At 32.0% G+C, this 17,984-nt stretch overlaps 2 protein-coding genes and 1 non-coding gene across 5 annotated transcripts; 2 read left to right on the top strand and 1 right to left on the bottom strand.

Annotated features, from left to right (window-relative positions):
• Nucleotides 1–810, top strand: LOC111199497 (putative defensin-like protein 119). Its single transcript, XM_022689584.2, has 2 exons — nt 1–416; nt 555–810. Exons 1-2 carry the CDS (start codon nt 368–370, stop codon nt 725–727), a joined length of 222 nt encoding a protein of 73 aa, XP_022545305.2. The 5' UTR covers nt 1–367; the 3' UTR covers nt 728–810.
• A 613-nt stretch (nt 811–1,423) lies between these two features.
• LOC125575119 (protein C2-DOMAIN ABA-RELATED 9-like) lies at nt 1,424–4,399 on the bottom strand. Of its 3 annotated transcripts, none has more exons than XM_048771604.1 (5): nt 4,241–4,355; nt 3,965–4,080; nt 3,090–3,185; nt 2,695–2,998; nt 1,429–2,613 (listed from the first exon to the last, which is right to left on the bottom strand). In XM_048771604.1, exons 2-5 carry the CDS (start codon nt 4,076–4,078, stop codon nt 2,570–2,572), a joined length of 558 nt encoding a protein of 185 aa, XP_048627561.1. In that variant the 5' UTR covers nt 4,079–4,080; nt 4,241–4,355; the 3' UTR covers nt 1,429–2,569. The 3 variants fall into 3 exon arrangements, with proteins under 3 accessions (XP_048627559.1, XP_048627561.1, XP_048627560.1); XM_048771603.1 differs by having other exon boundaries at nt 4,181–4,342; XM_048771602.1 differs by having other exon boundaries at nt 1,424–2,613; nt 3,965–4,399.
• Nucleotides 4,400–17,148: 12,749 nt separating this feature from the next.
• BNAA07G23700D lies at nt 17,149–17,975 on the top strand. The gene is made up of 2 exons (XR_007331117.1): nt 17,149–17,696; nt 17,780–17,975. It is a non-coding gene; the product is annotated as an uncharacterized BNAA07G23700D (transcript).
• Nucleotides 17,976–17,984: the final 9 nt, after the last annotated feature.

The raw sequence follows: 17,984 nt of genomic DNA, 5'->3' as shown, positions 1-17,984 counted from the left end.
TTAATATATTTATTGATTATTAAGATTTCCTAGAGATGTTATATATTTGATTGATTAATACAAATAATCAAATATATATCATATTAAGTAATTAATTCAATGATCCTATTATGACTTCTCAATGGTAGATAAAAATAGTGACTCTATTTTAATAGAATAGATTTTTTTCAAAAAGATCCATAATATATATTGACTACTAACTGATTTTTTTTATCTATTTCCTTATTGCATACCATATACCATTATTGTAAATATATATGTATATATATGTATGCATCTAACTCTATAAATATAATATTTATGTACACTACCATTATAAACGTTGCTTTGTTCTTTCAGAAATTCTCTCCAAACTGTAACGCCAAAAATGACTAAAGTCTCTATTTTTGCTTTCTTCATGATCATCTTCGTTTTAGGTTTGTTTACCTTTACCATTTTCTAAGCATATTAAAAATATATTTATTTTGAAAATAATCACTACTCATAATTTCCACTATGTACCTATTTATCTAATTATATTTATAATTTTAAAATTTGGATTAATATTTTTATAGGAATGGTGATTCAAGAAACTCAAGGACAAATGTGTCATGCTCTTGGAATGAAATCAAACTGTAATGATGGCGCATGTGCCAATCTGTGTAAGCTGAAATGGAAGGGAAGCGGCTCGTGCTTCTCAAACCAACATGTTTACAGTTGTATATGCAATTTTCCTTGCAAAATTTAAATTTATCTATCTTTATAGAGTTATTCTTGGGTCCACCCCATAGATAGGTTCACCAACCAATAGGATTTCATTATTTCAAATTCGATATCTTTTAGAAAAGGAAACAAAATATTGTCAAGATATATTATGTTTTTAAAATAAAAAGGTTAAAAAAATTAGAAAAAAATAATAGTTAGAGAAAAACGAATTAAAAAAAAAATTTACCGTTGGCAGCAAAACACTATACCCTAAATCCTAATCCCTAAACCCTAAATCATAAACCCTATAAACCCTTGGGCAAACTCCAAACCCTTGGATAATTCACACTCTAAATCAAAAACACTGAATCTTAAAACCCTAAACCCCTGAGTGTTTAGTGTTTTTGATTTGAAGTTTAGGATTTATCCAAGGATTTAAGGTTTACCCAATGGTTTAGGATTTAGGGTTTAGGGATTAGGGATTAGGATTTAGGGTTTAGTATTTTGCTGAGAATGTTAAAAATATATTTTTTTAATTACTACTTTTTAATTTATTTATTTTAACCTTTTATTTTAAAAATATAATATAACTATAGCTTGAGAAAATATTTTGTTTCCTTTTTAAAAGATTTTTAATATAAAATAAAACAATCCTATTGGTTGGTGAACCTAGAGGTTCACCCTAGGGAGTGAACCCAAGAATAAGTCATGTTTATATAGATGTCATAATTAAATGATTTTGCTATCTTTTCTAATTTTATATGGTTTGGTTTTCTCGCGGGAAAGAAACGGTATCGGTTGAAATCTATAAAAGAATAAACATTTCCATTACAAAAGCAGAGGAGTATTCTGTTTTGATTATATCGTAACTTGTGGCTTACGTAACGAAGCTATTATTGCACACATACTACATAGAGAACCATTAACATGCTTATTCAAAGTCTCCCACCACCTGGAATCTCAATCCGTCCAAGCTGAATCTCGACTTCACCGCATTCAACATTACTCAACACAAGAATCATGTACTGAACGATCTTTCCATTATAGTAGACGATTCTGCTCGCAAGTGTCAGTTCCTGGTTCCACTCTGGGTTACCGTCTTTTCCACATTACGACTCTTCAGCTTCTTGTGAAGTTTCACGAATTTAAACATCGATAAGAAGGCATGCAAGATATAAACCCTAAAATGAAAAAAGAATTCATATACTAAAGCTATTTATTTTTTCATCTCTATAGGCTAAAATTTAAATATCTTAAAATGATTATAAATTGATATCGATCATGTTTCTTAAGGGATTCTTGGATCCTTATACGAAGAGTATAAACAGCGATATATATCAAGAACTATAGACATGAACATTCAACAGATCAAAATCAAGAAACCAAGAAAGACCAAAACGGATGAGAATCAGAGAGAGAATGAGACTTGCATTTCCATGGTTATAAATATAATGACATCATAGCTAAGCGAGTCTCGTCTAGCGAGATTGATCCCTTCACTCGAATTCTCATAAGATGGTGGAACTTGCAGGTGTGTGTTGGTGAAACGCTATACATTTTCATTACATTTCAACAAAGCAACCCTGCATATATATTTGGGTAGATACTACAAATATAAATTCATGTTACTTGAACAAAAGAAGAAACTTGAAGAGGTTCTAGAAATTCAGGGTTTGCTTTATTTCTTCAATAGTAAAAACATATGCAAATATATAGTAAGGGTTTATGGTTATATTCAACATGTACAACTAAAGACCGAAGCAGAGACTTTTTACAAAACCAAAAAAAAAATCTGATGAGACAAAGACGAACTAGTCTTTGCATGAACAGAAGGAAAAAAAACAACAACCACATCTTCAATGTCTCTGTTCATCATTTCTGCATCTTAGTCCAATTGTTTTGTTTGCATCCATGATGTCTTCTTCGATCCTAAGAGAACAAAATGCTCGCATTTAAATCACAAAGAAAAAACAACTTAAAAAAAACAAAGGATTGTTATTATTAACATACCTTCTCGTCCAAGACCCTTGCAGCCTGGACCATCAGCCAACTCAAGCATTATCTCCAATTCACCACACTCCACATTCCTTAATCTAAGAATCATGTCTTGTATGATCTTCCCATTGCTCCAAGTGATGCTGCTCTCTTCAGCCAAACAGTTGGTCCTCCCTGGACGGATCCTCTTGATTGCACAACCATTGGGGAGCTTTTGGAAGTCCAACTCCATCTGGTGCGCTTCTAGGAACGGCCTCATGTCTATTTCCGCATCACCCATCTTGTCATCTCCAGAGAATCTGTCTTTATCATACACCGTCTGCGTAAACAGAAGCATTATATGAGCCGAAAGGCAAGGGCAATCTGCTCTTGTGGTGAAAGATTTCCAAAAGAAAAACATGAGAGCTTACCATACGAATTGGATCAGTCACATCTTTGATGGTAAGGGCCAGTTGTTCGTCCCACACTGGATTACAGTTACTATTGATCACACGCGTCTTCACTTTCTGAAGAAATGACATAAAAAAGGATTTAAATAAAATGACTTACACGGTAAAAATGGAGACAGAAAAAGCAAAACATAAAGACAAAATCATCTGAACGAAGTCAATCATGTCCGTTTTCAACTATCTTAAAACTCTCAGATGACTTGGAGAGATGACCCTTCAACAGCATTATATGTAATAAAAATGTTCATGTGCCATTTACAATAATTAATTAAGACCAATGTTTTTTAGCGTTGGGAGATGATATGGTCCTTCAAAAAGATTATGCATGAGCGTAGACATCTACCATTTCCAAGAAAACCAATGCTATTAGTTTTGAGAGATTTGACCCTTCAACAAGATAGTCGACTAGACATGTACCGGTTTCAATTTTTTTTTAAACTAATGTTATTAGTCTAACAAGATTGACCCTTCACCCAGATTGTGTACCTCAAAAGTAAATGTAGTTTGTTGCGTAGCAAAGATGACATAAAACAAACATCAAAATGAGATCTTTGTCACATGGCAGGAACCATAACCATCACATGGTGAATCAGTCCGTCACATTGTGTCTCCTCCATGTGTCTAACAAGTCTATATGATCTATAACTCTTTCAAATTTACTCTAAAGCAATAAGATTTGCTAAGGTTAACACAATTTGCTATAATCTTTAGATAGCTTAAGAGATTTTATCCAATGCAAAAAAATATGTCAAGGTTTCACATTTACTACAAAAGCAATAAGCTTTGTTCAGTAAAGAATCAAACCCAAAACAAATGAACCCCAAAACAAAACAAACCTGATTAGCCAATGTGACAACAACATAAGGATCACTGGTCGTGGAATCACGAATCGCGAGATTAATCCCTCTTTTCACATGAACTCTCATAACCCCTAGCTGTTTATCCTCCATTGCTGCATATTCCACCCAGAAACAAACAAAAAGGTTTAAATCTTTTTTTTTCAAATCAAGCGAGACCCACATGAGATATTGAAGAAGGACACAAACCCTAACCTGGATTTGATATAATTTATAAAACTGGACGTTGTTGCTAGAAAGATAAGAGAGTTTTACAAGAAACATCGACGTTGATTCGATGAGGACTTCCAAAAACAATATCGACAGATCCATCCGTTGTTTTCGGATGACCGATTTCATCGCTGCTCCTTTGCTTTCTTTAGGATTCTTCCTTCCTTCGCATTTCTCACACATGACGTATCCTTCCTTCTTCATATTTTTTTTGTTTTATGTTTTAGTCCCTATATTTTCTATTGATTTACATTTTTAACCAGAAACTATTGCTTGCGATATTTTGACTAAAAGCTAAGAACCAAACTAAAAAAAAGAAATAATGAATTAAGAACTACTCGAATCAAACCAAATGAGTTTTATGGTTCTTATAAATTCATAATATATCAATTCTATTAGAATTATTCAATACCAGAAATAACCGATGTTTAACCTAATCGGAATATTCGAATGCTGAGGTCTAGTCAACAACTTCTTTATATATTTCAAATTTACATATGAGTTATTGTATGTGGCTAAATTAGTACAAGTCACTTTGTTATAAACTTTCAGATTGGTGTGTTTCATGTGTTTTTATCGTACTATATATTAAAAACAAATTATAAATAATTGAGAACGACTGGAAACCCAGGATTGTTATTATTATTTTTCTGTGAACTGATAATACCTATAAGCGAATCTTAGATATGCGACTGACATTTTTGTATATAAGATATTGTATAGTATTATGTAGAGGAATGGTACGATATAGTCTAATATGACAAAAATAACGTGTGGCATGTTGAAACGAATGGACTTACGTAACTTTGAATCTAGAAGAGTTGGGGTTGGCGTATGATTGAAATCAGTGGACATGATGAACTTGGGGGAATCTGGCTAGTGACTAATTGAACAGACAGAGTGGCTGGACAATAATTAAAGAGAAGCCGTTTCCAATTTTATTTCGTTTTGTTGTATTCTTCCTAATCGTACGTCTGAAATTAATATCATAAGCTGTCACATTATATATTATTATTTTCTATGGATGATATTAACTTCGAATTAGCTCTTCAATCTCTAAATGACCAGCTGTTTAGTCATATAAAGGAATATACTATATGCCCACTCCTTGTCTTTGACTTAAAGTAAATCTAAAAGTTGGCCGTTTCTTCGTGTATGATGTTTAAATATCTATTAACGTACAATTTATTTTTAACTTACATGTAGTTTTTTTTTTCTGGTCATCAAGGCTCTAATATAATGGTCACAAGGCCACTATCATAGCTTTCATATAGGAGGTTGGACTCCAGGTAAATTAGGAATGACATGGAAGATTTTGAGCTACTTCGCCATCTACTCCTACCATGTATTAAATGTAGATCTTTTGTTTTCTTTTTTTTTTGGTGAAAGTGATTGTATAATATTGTAATGAAACAAAAATATTTTCATAACCCACAAAAGATATAACTAACATGAATTTACTTATAAGTGTATAAATCTTGCATCCAGTTGCTAGTTTAGATGCATATATAAAACCACTTTTATCAACTAAAAATGTTACAATGGACAAACTAGAAAACAAAAACAGAAAATTTGAAAAGTATATCAAATCAACAAACACTTGAAACTTGAGTTTATTACCGTCATATATCATTAATATAAGCACTAAATTGTCGGTTTAGTTAGCAGGGTCTTTGTGTTACAAAAGAAAAAGTTAGCAGGGTCTTTATAAAATGTTATCTTGTCTACAGAATAAATATTAGCATAACAAAAATGAGTTTGATATGAATGATATGAGTAAAGATCATTCATTGTGGGCATGGTAAACTGTATTAAATTCAACAAAGACTGCTGAATCAAAAAGATGGATATATATATATATATATAAATAAATCAAAATAAATTTGTGAACTGTTTATCGGTTATATACTAACACAACACACGCACATATATATGACATATCAAAAATATCTTTCTCGAGGTAATCAAGATTTTGCTTCTTTTTCACGACGGTACTTGAATGTTGGAACTCGTTTTTTGACAAAGTGGTGTGGACCATTTTCCGATGGGTTTTTCGACGGAGACGTCTGTCGGAAAGACTGGAATTTGGGCACGATGTAATCGCCACCATGAACACTATGAGTTAGTGTATTTGATTGTTAAAATCCAAGTTATTTTGAATGAGAAATGGAGGTCCAAAAATAAATATATAAAAAGCTTATAAAGCATTTTATTTGGCTAAATTTAGCATATGTTTTATTTTGGATATTTGGGTTTGAATTTGGATTTGAATTTGTTGATTGAACAATATATCAATTAACTTATTCTTTCAAATTTATTAGTGATAATCTTTTATGTTTTATTAAAGCATAAAAATGCAAACCCACAAAAGTAATTCATTGGCTTTGAATTGATTTGGTCAAAAAAGCAATAATTACTTTGTCAACGTAAGTGAGTCATGGAGAATCAATTTCCATTACTGCACTACAATATAAACGTTGGTTGACTCCATAATATGTAACGTAGCTTTAACTTTTGAAGTTAAATATCAAACGTGTAAGGCTCATTCTGACACGAATAGAAAAAACAAATCCCTCACATTATTTTTTTTTTCTCTCTTCTTTCTCTTTGATATTTTCTTTGAGTCTGAGAGTATACACAAAACTAGTTTCGCCAGGCTTCTGATAGAGTGACGCAAATCAGAAGATTTTTGCAGTTGTATCTTGGGACTCATTACGTTATCAAACCGTCGCACTACGGGACGTATTTTGAGTTAAGGAAAGAGATAATATCTCGCCTCTGCAGTTGTATCATCCTTTTCTTAATCTTTGGTATACTTTTATCAATTTTATTCTTTACAATATTTAGCTCTCCGTAGTTTATATAATACGGTTCTATCAGTCTTAACTCAAAATATCCGTTTATTGCTTTGCACTAACCGGACTGATTATTGTATAAGTTTTTTGTTTAAGAACAGGTTGATTGATATTTCTTAAAAAAGTGTTGGAATCGGAATTGGGCTCCGATTGCTCTTGGTGTCAGCGTTAAAGTCATATTCTTGCTCTAACGTTTTTTTTTTTTTATTTTACAGGATCTATTGGATTATTTTTATATATTTCTGCAATTTACGCTTCTGCATTGATATTTCTAAACGGGATTTCATTCAGATTTGGTTAAAAGTCTTTAAAAAATATATAAATCGTTGTTTTCAACCTCGTCGCTTTCTTTTGTTTTAACGTCAAGAGTAAAAGGATAAAAAAAAATATATATATTGCCGTCTTTTATTTGTCAAAGGTTGATTTCTGTAGTGGTTCAATTATTTGGTTTATGTTCCTGGTTTAATTTAATTTCCAACCAGCAATCAATCGTTTCTTTGGTTATTAATATTTTCATTTCATTTGGTTACTTGTGGTAACGTAAGATTGATTATTTTATCATTTGACCAGCTGATACTTTCTGTCCTGACGTTTGCTTTAGAAATTAATCCGGTATAATTCTTTGACATTGCGTTTCATAGAGTCGCACCGTTAAAGATTCAGATTTTATATTTTCTGATTTTTGTTTATTAGATCATTATTTGTGTTGGGTATTTGAAATATACTAATCTTTTGTTGGATTTTGTGAGCAGATTCAAAATTCAAGTATGTCTTATAACACAAATTTATCGATCTTTGATAGATCAAATGGTGTGATCGGCAATGGATTGAATGAGTTGACGCCTCAAATTAAGTTTGAGAGTGGTCTGCCATTTATGATTCCATTTGCTATGAAAACTGAGATGTCTGCTGAAATTAATCAGAGTATTCAGATTGAAAATGACATGTGTGCTATGGTCACAGAAGTCAATACGTTTGAAAATAATTCAAAAGACTGGTGGTATGACACAGGTGCCACCACTCACATATGCATTGATAAGAACATGTTTTGTACTTATCAAAAATGCAATGATGAGGAGCGGTTGTTAATGAATAACACCGACTCGTCTATTATTGAAGGTTGTGGCGAAGTGAAACTTGCGCTAACTTTTGGACAAGAGATAATTCTCAAAAATGTGAAATATGTCCGAGATATGCGAAAGAATCTTATTTCCGGTTCGCTATTAAGCAAAGCTGGATTTGTAGTAACTTTCGAGTCTGATAAACTTGTCCTAAAGAAAAATGATATTTTCTTGGGCAAAGGATTTGTTGAGGATGGACTGGTCAAAATGTGTATTAAGACAGTCTTATTCGCAGATGAACCAAATGCTTATTTGGTTGAACCGTTCAAAGTTTGGCATGAAAGATTGGGGCATGTAAATTATAAATCTGTTCAAAGATTGATTAATTTAAACCTAATTCCGAAATGCAAATTGAGCAAAGAGAAATGTGAAGTATGCGTACAAGCAAAACTCACAAAAACTCCATTCCCTCATGTTGAGAGAACAACTGAGCCTCTTGGTTTAATTCATACAGATTTGTGTGATTTAAAATTTGTTCAAACTCGAAATGGAAAAAAATATTTTGTGACTTTCATAGATGATTGTACAAAATATTGTTATGTCTATTTGCTAAGAAGCAAAGATGAAGCCTTGGAAAAATTCAAGGAATATAAACTCGAGGTTGAAAACCAACTCGGTAGAACTATAAAGATAGTTCGAAGTGATAGAGGAGGTGAATATGATGGACCATTTGATGTGTTCTGTAAAGAGCATGGCATTATTCATCAAACCACCGCTCCCTATTCACCTCAATCTAACGGAGTTGCGGAGCGTAAAAACCGAACTCTTAAAGAGATGATGAATGCAATGTTGCAGGAATCTGGGTTAGCCCAGAACATGTGGGGGGAAGCTTTGCTTTCTACAAATTATATCCTCAACAAAATACCAAACAAAGTCACTGGTAAAACACCATATGAACTTTGGAAAGGTGTTGTACCTTCGTACAAATACTTGAAAGTGTGGGGGTGCCTTGCAAAAGTAGCAGTACCACCTCCCAAGAAGGTTTCAATCGGACCTAAAACCGTGGATTGTATTTTCATCGGATATGCCCATAAAACCGTGGATTGTATTTTCACCGTGGATTAATTAGAGTCATTTCTATTCATGTGGGGGATTGTTGGAACTCGTTTTTTGACAAAGTGGTGTGGACCATTTTCCGATGGGTTTTTCGACGGAGACGTCTGTCGGAAAGACTGGAATTTGGGCACGATGTAATCGCCACCATGAACACTATGAGTTAGTGTATTTGATTGTTAAAATCCAAGTTATTTTGAATGAGAAATGGAGGTCCAAAAATAAATATATAAAAAGCTTATAAAGCATTTTATTTGGCTAAATTTAGCATATGTTTTATTTTGGATATTTGGGTTTGAATTTGGATTTGAATTTGTTGATTGAACAATATATCAATTAACTTATTCTTTCAAATTTATTAGTGATAATCTTTTATGTTTTATTAAAGCATAAAAATGCAAACCCACAAAAGTAATTCATTGGCTTTGAATTGATTTGGTCAAAAAAGCAATAATTACTTTGTCAACGTAAGTGAGTCATGGAGAATCAATTTCCATTACTGCACTACAATATAAACGTTGGTTGACTCCATAATATGTAACGTAGCTTTAACTTTTGAAGTTAAATATCAAACGTGTAAGGCTCATTCTGACACGAATAGAAAAAACAAATCCCTCACATTATTTTTTTTTCTCTCTTCTTTCTCTTTGATATTTTCTTTGAGTCTGAGAGTATACACAAAACTAGTTTCGCCAGGCTTCTGATAGAGTGACGCAAATCAGAAGATTTTTGCAGTTGTATCTTGGGACTCATTACGTTATCAAACCGTCGCACTACGGGACGTATTTTGAGTTAAGGAAAGAGATAATATCTCGCCTCTGCAGTTATATCATCCTTTTCTTAATCTTTGGTATACTTTTATCAATTTTATTCTTTACAATATTTAGCTCTCCGTAGTTTATATAATACGGTTCTATCATTGAATTCAGAACTGGATCAGGAATTACTTCTTTTATTTCGAGGATACTAACACGTTATAATTGGGACACATAGCTACACGATAAATCATACAAGATGTTAATTTACCGGACAAATTTAGTGGGACACTGAGCGGCTCAGGATAAGACATGGAAGATATGATGATGATAAGAGGTGATATAGATCAAGAGATCATAGTGCATGGAGATGAGATTGATAGCTGTCTGAAACTTACGACATCTGTATCTGTGCTTCGTTGGTTTTGGTTCTATCCGTCATGTGCTCTCTCTAACATTTAGCTTGGCTCTGCACCATTCAAGATCATGGCCCATATGATGCTCTCTGCACTTGATTCTGATTTCATATTTATTCCATTTACCTACACATATAGTTTAACAATACTATGAGAAAATTGATTGTACTTTTCATAGTATAAGATATTGATGCAAAGGATTCGATATCTTTATAGATTGTATCTATTGATGCAAAGGATTCAACATCTTTATAGAGTATATCTTCCGCCGTTCCTAGTTAATGTGTTTGTCCGGAAATATTTTAGATTCGACTAACCCAAATTAATTAAGTTTTTAATTAACAAGGTTCTGTTATATTCTGATCACTTATATAACCAAGTCCTTACACAAAGATGTATTTAGGTATATGCCACAAATCAAAGCAAAGCTGTCGCGAGAGTGCAATTTAACCATGTTAGATGTTGCGTGTATCTCAGAAATATCACTAGCGCAACTAAAAGATGAGTTTTGGTACAACTCTCCTCGAACTTCTTGCTTCGTACTCTGAAATAATATAATATAAAGTATTATTCCACAGAGACGAGGTTTCTAAGATTTGTAAAATATTTTTCTAAAATAGAAGAAACGTGCAACTTCTCAAGTTTAAAATGGGCAGATTTGTATCGGTGGAACCTTAAAGCAGCAAGGATCAGAGCAATGGTCCAACGCATGACACGTTATGCTCTTTCTCTAACGCCGCCTCATGTTGCTCAACTTCGATAACGACCGTTTACCAGATTTATCAACCACACTAGCTAGTAGTATTCCGTGATGTGGGCAGGAAGAAATACTTGGGTAAATTAAATGTTTCGATTCAATTTTCCGTTTTTCGGTTAATACAAACTTTTTACCTTATTAAAATTATATTTACTTTTTTGTTCTATTTATATATTATCGGTTTTTAGCTTATAAAAATATACTTTAATTTAATTTATACTATTTTACCAACAGTAATGTATTTTATTATTATTATATATAGATATATATAAATTACAACACACGTTATAAAAATAACAAACATATGAATTAACGAATTAGTTATATTTTAGTGAGTGATAATGTAGTAGAAGTTTTTACGACTTCTTTTCAGTTGTAGAAGTCTTTTTTGATGATGATGTTTCATGGAGCTCTTTCGATATAAATATTTTGATGATCATGTTTTATCGAGTTCATGTTTAAACTTTTTCGATGATGTTGTTTTATCGAGTTTATGTTGATGATAATAAATATTTTAGAGTTTCAATCGCAAGGTAATAACACGTTAGATAGATAGTAAAAACTGTAATAAATGTTTTTACATTAAATGTAAACTTGGTTAAAAAAGTTTTCTGCAAACATCACGTCAGCAGTCTAATGTTTAAATAATTGTAAGGCTGACACATCACAATATCAATATATTACAAATATGAAAATACTAGGGCTGGTCCGCCCTACGGGCGGGATTTTTTTTCTTTGTTTTTTTTTGTTATTTTGGTTTGTATAATTGTTATTTGATCTTGTTGTTGTGCGTGTGTGAAGATGGTGAGTAGGAGGGGTATCTCTACGAAAACGATTTATATTTTGAAGTATGCTAGAGATCGATGGTTTGATTGGAAGATGGATTGTATGTAGGATGACTTATTAACTTTATTCATGGTGGTTGTATCTATACTATAATGTTCGTTTTAAAAAAAAGTTATTTTTTACTCATAATTGGAGGAATTACTTGTTGTTTATATGATTTTGGCCTTGAAGGATTGGTTTGTGTTTTTTTCTTCTAAAAAATCTTTTTGTAGATCTTTCATAGTTAATTAGTTATCTTGTTCAAGTGAATTTAGTTGTTTAATTGTTTTACATGTATTCAAAATTTGTTTTATATTGATTATGATATTAGGTAGACTGATGGTGATTGGGTGTAGCACACAAACCATGTATTATTGTTGATTGAGTTGCAAAACATGTATATTATTTCTTGAATGTTTTCAAGATTCGTAGTACTTTTATTTTTATGTTGTTTATTTTAGGGGTGTTCAATCCGGATATCGGTTCGGTTTTTTCGGTTTTTGGTATTTCGGTTAGTAAAATATAACTACCATTTTAAATCTATATTTACTTCGGTTCGGTTCGGTTTATATACTGTCGTTTTTTGGTTTATTCAGGTTTTTGGTTTATTCAGTTTTATACCAAAAAACATAATTATTTAGTTTGAGATCATATTATGAATTTTAGAGTCATATTGTCAACACATTCATTTATTAAAAAAATATTACATGTTCAAATAAATGAACAAAAAAGTAAAAATGCTTCTACCATCAAATAAAATAATCAAATCTATAACTAAAATGAATACTTGAAAATTTGAAAATAAAAATATGAAACAAAACAGAAACATCAAAGAAAAGTTTTTCTACTCTTCCATATTTAGTGTTCATTAAAGTTATGCTTTTTCAATTGAACACGAAAATCTGTTTGTTTACAGATAAGAAAAAAATTGTGAAAATTTTCCATTATTTATTGTCCATCAAATTTATAATCATCATATTAATTTAGTGAAGACTAAAATAAAGCAAAAAGATCAAAAAAGACTTCGAAAATAAGATGTCTAAATTGCAGTGTATTGTTATTTAATTATAGTTCAAGTGTTTTACAAATTAAGGTTCTTTATTACTATAAAATTATGGTAATAGTTATTAACACAAATTTAACTTATGTATTAGACCAAAAAAAAAAAAAAAATTTAACTTATGTAACAAATAGATTTTCATGTATTGTTATAAAATAGATACATATTTACATGTTTCTTCTTTTAATCGGTTTAGTTCGGTTTATTCGGTTTAATCGGTTATATACCAAACCATATCCAAATCCTATGGTTGTTATAAAATTATATCCATTTGGTTTATATGGTATATACCAAAACCAAACCATATTATCTATTTCGGTTCGGTTTGGTTCGGTACGGTTCGGTTTTACCATATATAACAGCCCTAGTTTATTTTTCCGAAAATAGTAGTTTAGATACTGTGTAAATGAATTTATTTTAAAACTAAAAGTACTATTATTCGTTTTTGTGAAATAGAAAAATATCTAAATTAAGTAAACACCACAAAAACCTAATATTGAGTGGTACTTTTCTTTTGCTGTTATCATTTAAAACGTACACCACTAAATATTTTATATGTTATAACATTTAATACTAAACTAGATTTTGACCCGCGCTTTGAAAGCGCGAGTTTCTTTGAGTTATAAATATGAATTACGTTAAAAAGTTTCATACAAAAATGGAGAATTTTATGTTTTGTCACTTTCTTGGTATCACTATTCATGTTTACCACCACAAAACAAACATTTTCAAAAATACATTCTTTATTAAGTAGCAAAAAACTTTTATACTCTTAATTTTATATATATATAATAAATAAATAAAAAGAAAATAAAAAATAATTTTTATGCTTTTCAATTATACTTTTTAAAATTTGAAGTTCTTATAAAGAAAAGTTTGATTTTTTTTCGAAAATTGTTTTTTTGCTATTTTGTTTTTTTTTTTTAAATTTCTTTTTGAGAATCGAAAATTATTTTTGAAACTATTTTTAAAATTTTTTAAGTATTTATTAGAATCCTAAATTTCACATTTCAAAAACTCTAAACCCCACCATTCGACTCTAAACCCTAAGTATAGATTAGTTAACCTTAGGGTTATAAATGTCTTTTAGCATTCATTAAATGTGAGAGTAAAAGTAGTTAGTGTAAATATGAAAGTGATACGATGAATATTGTATTTTTGACAATTTTCCTACAAAAATTATAATCATGAATTAGTTTATTTAAGATTTTATATGTACACTCTTATGTCGAGTATTTAGGTATATATAGGAAATGAATGGAATATAGAATGCCTTGGGAATTAGGGTTTTTTATAAATTCAAAATATATTATCTTTGGATCCTGCCAATATTTTAGGATTGTCTTTTGAGAATATACTTTGAGAATATTAACTTGATTGTTATTGTGTGAAGATATATTGGCGAGAACAATGCAAGATATTAAGCCAACTAATTAATGAATTAATGACGTATGTTGCGTCAGTGTCTGAGAGAATATGCTTAGAAATTTTTGAATTGTTATTGTGTTGATAGATTTTAGATAACCGATTAGAAATAATTAGAAGTGGACAAAATAAGTTTATATATATAACCCATAAAATGTGGAACATAATAATATCTTTATTATATTTGATAATTAATATGTAGTGGCAATCTGCTGTAAATATTTACAAAGTCCAAGGAGATGTCAAAAAAAGGGCTGCTGTTTTAATTGTATTGATAATCATGTTATCCGAATAACCCATTAAAGATTTTAAATAGTAGGGATTGTTAATATATATATTTAACATTAGTTTTCTTATATTTGATTAATTAATTATATATTTAACAAAGCGTATCATAGTTTTCATTGACCTTGTTTTTTTCGTTGACTTTGTTATACGTTAAAAAATCATAAGCAGATATCACTATTTTTCTGCTTATTATTTTTAACTATTTATAGAAAAAATATATATATATATATATTATGAGTTATATTATTCCATGAATTTCATTTTTTCTTGAGTCAAAAAGTCAGCTCACATTATCTTTCTTTTCATCAGACAAAATGTTCTTCTCCTTATTTACATTTACAGATTACAGTCTTGAACTCAAATTCCAATCGGGATGACTCATGACTCGGTAGAACAACTCACACCACCCCACCTTTTAACCGCCATCTCCTTCTCCTTCGTAGCCTCGTGTCTAGTTCGTCTCAGTGCGTTATCTCAACAGCTGATTCAAGCCCACCAATATATTTTAATATTATAGATAATTAACACCACTCAAATTGATATAAAATTTGTCTTATTCCTTCATATAGAGATCAAACTCGTTCCGAGTCAAACCTGGGCAGAAATCATCCAAGCCAAAACTCTTCACCGTCGATCATATAAATATCACCAGACAACTTTCTTGATACACCCTGAAGCAACGACTGTAGGTATTTCCACGCTTTAAGTGATCTTCGTAACGGGCTACACGGTTTGAAGAAATGAAACGCTGGACAACACAACCTGTAGTAGAATAGTTTAAGCGAAATTGAATATTAACGAACACAATTCTCGTTACAGAGAAAATCGAATATTTGTTCATCAATAAGAAGCAGATCCAGTTCTATTAGGAAGCCACCTTTTGTTGTTTTCCTTGCTTCCCAGAACATATTTCAATCAAAAGCGTAGCTCAGACGGTCCCAAACCAGCATAACATCACTGAAGAACAGAGGTTTAAGTACATTTCCGGGAGATTTTGCCGATCTGGTTTCCATCGTTTCCTCTGATAATTTGCTTAGCGTGATTCGGTAAGGTGAGAAGCAACAATGAATGATTGATATATATAGGGTGGAGGTGATGTCATTGAAATAAATTCATGTCGTTGGATTGTTGCAGTAAATAGATAAACTTTATGACTCTTTAGAGGTGGGAAGTAGTTGACGCATAAGAGAATCGGAATCGGTAGCAACACCGAGAAGTTAGAGGTAGACGAAGGCCGTAGGTAGTTGGCGAAAAGATAGGGTTTACAACTATAGATTGATGGTTAGTGAAGGAGGCCACCTCAAACAAAATAAACGAATGAAGCAATGTTTATTACGGACCATTAACCCTTTTGAAGTTCGTAACGGGTTAGAGAAGAAGAAACTCATACTAAACGTCACAAAATCTGCTCGATCCAGAGAGTCGCCATAAAGATTCATTTCGCAGAAATCTCCTGGGTACTCCAATGGCGGTTTAGATAACGAAGAAGAAAGAATACAGTGAACCCCTAAATTTGATGCGACCCGGATTGAGAGGCTTAGGTTTCTCGCGATCGGCTAAGTTGATTAAGCAACAAATGAAGCCCACAAACCAAATTAAGCCCTGTCATATCATGCAACAATTAATGAAACGCAGCGTATTTAGGAGAGGGACACATGGCAGCTCCAGGATGCACGAATTAGTGAGGTGGAATCATAGGTGGACACCCTAGGAGGGATTCAAACCCTTTTATATATATAAAGATTTATTACAAATGCTTACTTTTTAATATATATATTTATATTTTATATATATATAAATAAAGATATACTCCGCCCAGATATGATAATTGTTTACATGTTGTCAAAAAAAATGGTTCACACTCAGCTCAAATGTTTTCACTACTGAAATTGTCTGAGAAATCTTCGACCGGTTCATATTAAGATAACTGCACGAAATATCGTTTAAATATTCTATTTATGTATATCAGATTATCAATGGATTATAACGTTGAAAACAAAAATAACTGAAGTAACTGACAAATATTATATGAGGATCCCTCAAAATTAATACTCTGTTCACAAAGATATTTTGTACTAAATTTAGATTAGGGCTAATTTATATTTATCAAATCCAAATTATATAAAGAATAATAACATATCAATCTCTATATATACATGATATTATCTAATAAATTTAACCAACATAGATAATTCCATCAGCTATAATACTACTGTACAATTCATCCATAAACTTATTCAAATATCTAATTTTATTTACCCATCTACAATTTCACATAAAAACCGAACTTCTATATAAAAATGCGCCAATACATTGAACCGAACCGACTCGGTTGAGACAATCCTCAATTCCCAAAAGTACCCCTTACCCTAACCACCTATTTAAATATCTCTTCTCCCTTCAGCTCAACAGATCACATTCATTCTCTGTTCCTCTGCTTCGCGAAAACCAAAAGCGCCTTCTTTCTTCTCCGTTTTCGATCTTAACTCTCTCTCTGTGGAATCGTTTGTGAATGGTGGAAACGAATCCGACCGGTGGTAATTCTACGCTCTCCCTTCCCATCGAAAGGGCGAGCCTCTCTCTGCATCCTCTGTTTTCGCTTTCGGCTCCTGCAAAGAAGGCTGGTACTTTCGCTGCTTCGGCATCGACCCGTGAATCCAATCTCGATCTGAGATCCGCTGCCTTTTGTTTTTTTTGTTTTGTTTTAAAAGATGTTGCTTTACAACAAGCAGAAGAAGAACCAGAACGCTAAAGGAAACAGAATCCTTATCAGCGTTACGGTTCTTGGTAGCGCCGGTCCGATCCGGTTCGTTGCTTACGAGGAAGATCTAGTTGCTTCTGTTATCGATACTGCTCTTAAATGCTACGCTCGTGAAGGTCGTCTTCCTCTTCTCGGTTCCGATTTCAATGATTTTCTTCTCTACTGTCCAATGGTTGGACCTGAAGGTAAACCGAATTGATTTTTCTCGATTCGAATTGAATTGGTTAGCTGAACCGGTTTTGTTTTTTTGGTTTTGTTTTGTGGATAGCTTTGAGCGCGTGGAGTGCAATTGGATCGCTTGGTGCAAGGAACTTTACTCTGTGTAGGAACCAGAGGAGAAGAAAGTGGTCAAGGAAGGAGAAGGTGAGGGAAAGATCTAATTCCATTAATGGGGCGAGGAAAGGAGGAAGCTTGAAGGCTTTGGATCAAACACGTCATTTAACCTCAAAGTCTCCAGCCATTGAAGTTTCTTT

The sequence above is a fragment of the Brassica napus genome, unplaced genomic scaffold (genome assembly GCF_020379485.1).
Source record: "Brassica napus cultivar Da-Ae unplaced genomic scaffold, Da-Ae ScsIHWf_1225;HRSCAF=1750, whole genome shotgun sequence".
In the NCBI taxonomy this organism is placed as follows: Eukaryota; Viridiplantae; Streptophyta; class Magnoliopsida; order Brassicales; family Brassicaceae; genus Brassica; species Brassica napus.
Note: the sequence above shows the minus strand (reverse complement) of the source record. Positions and strands in the feature narration are given on the sequence as shown.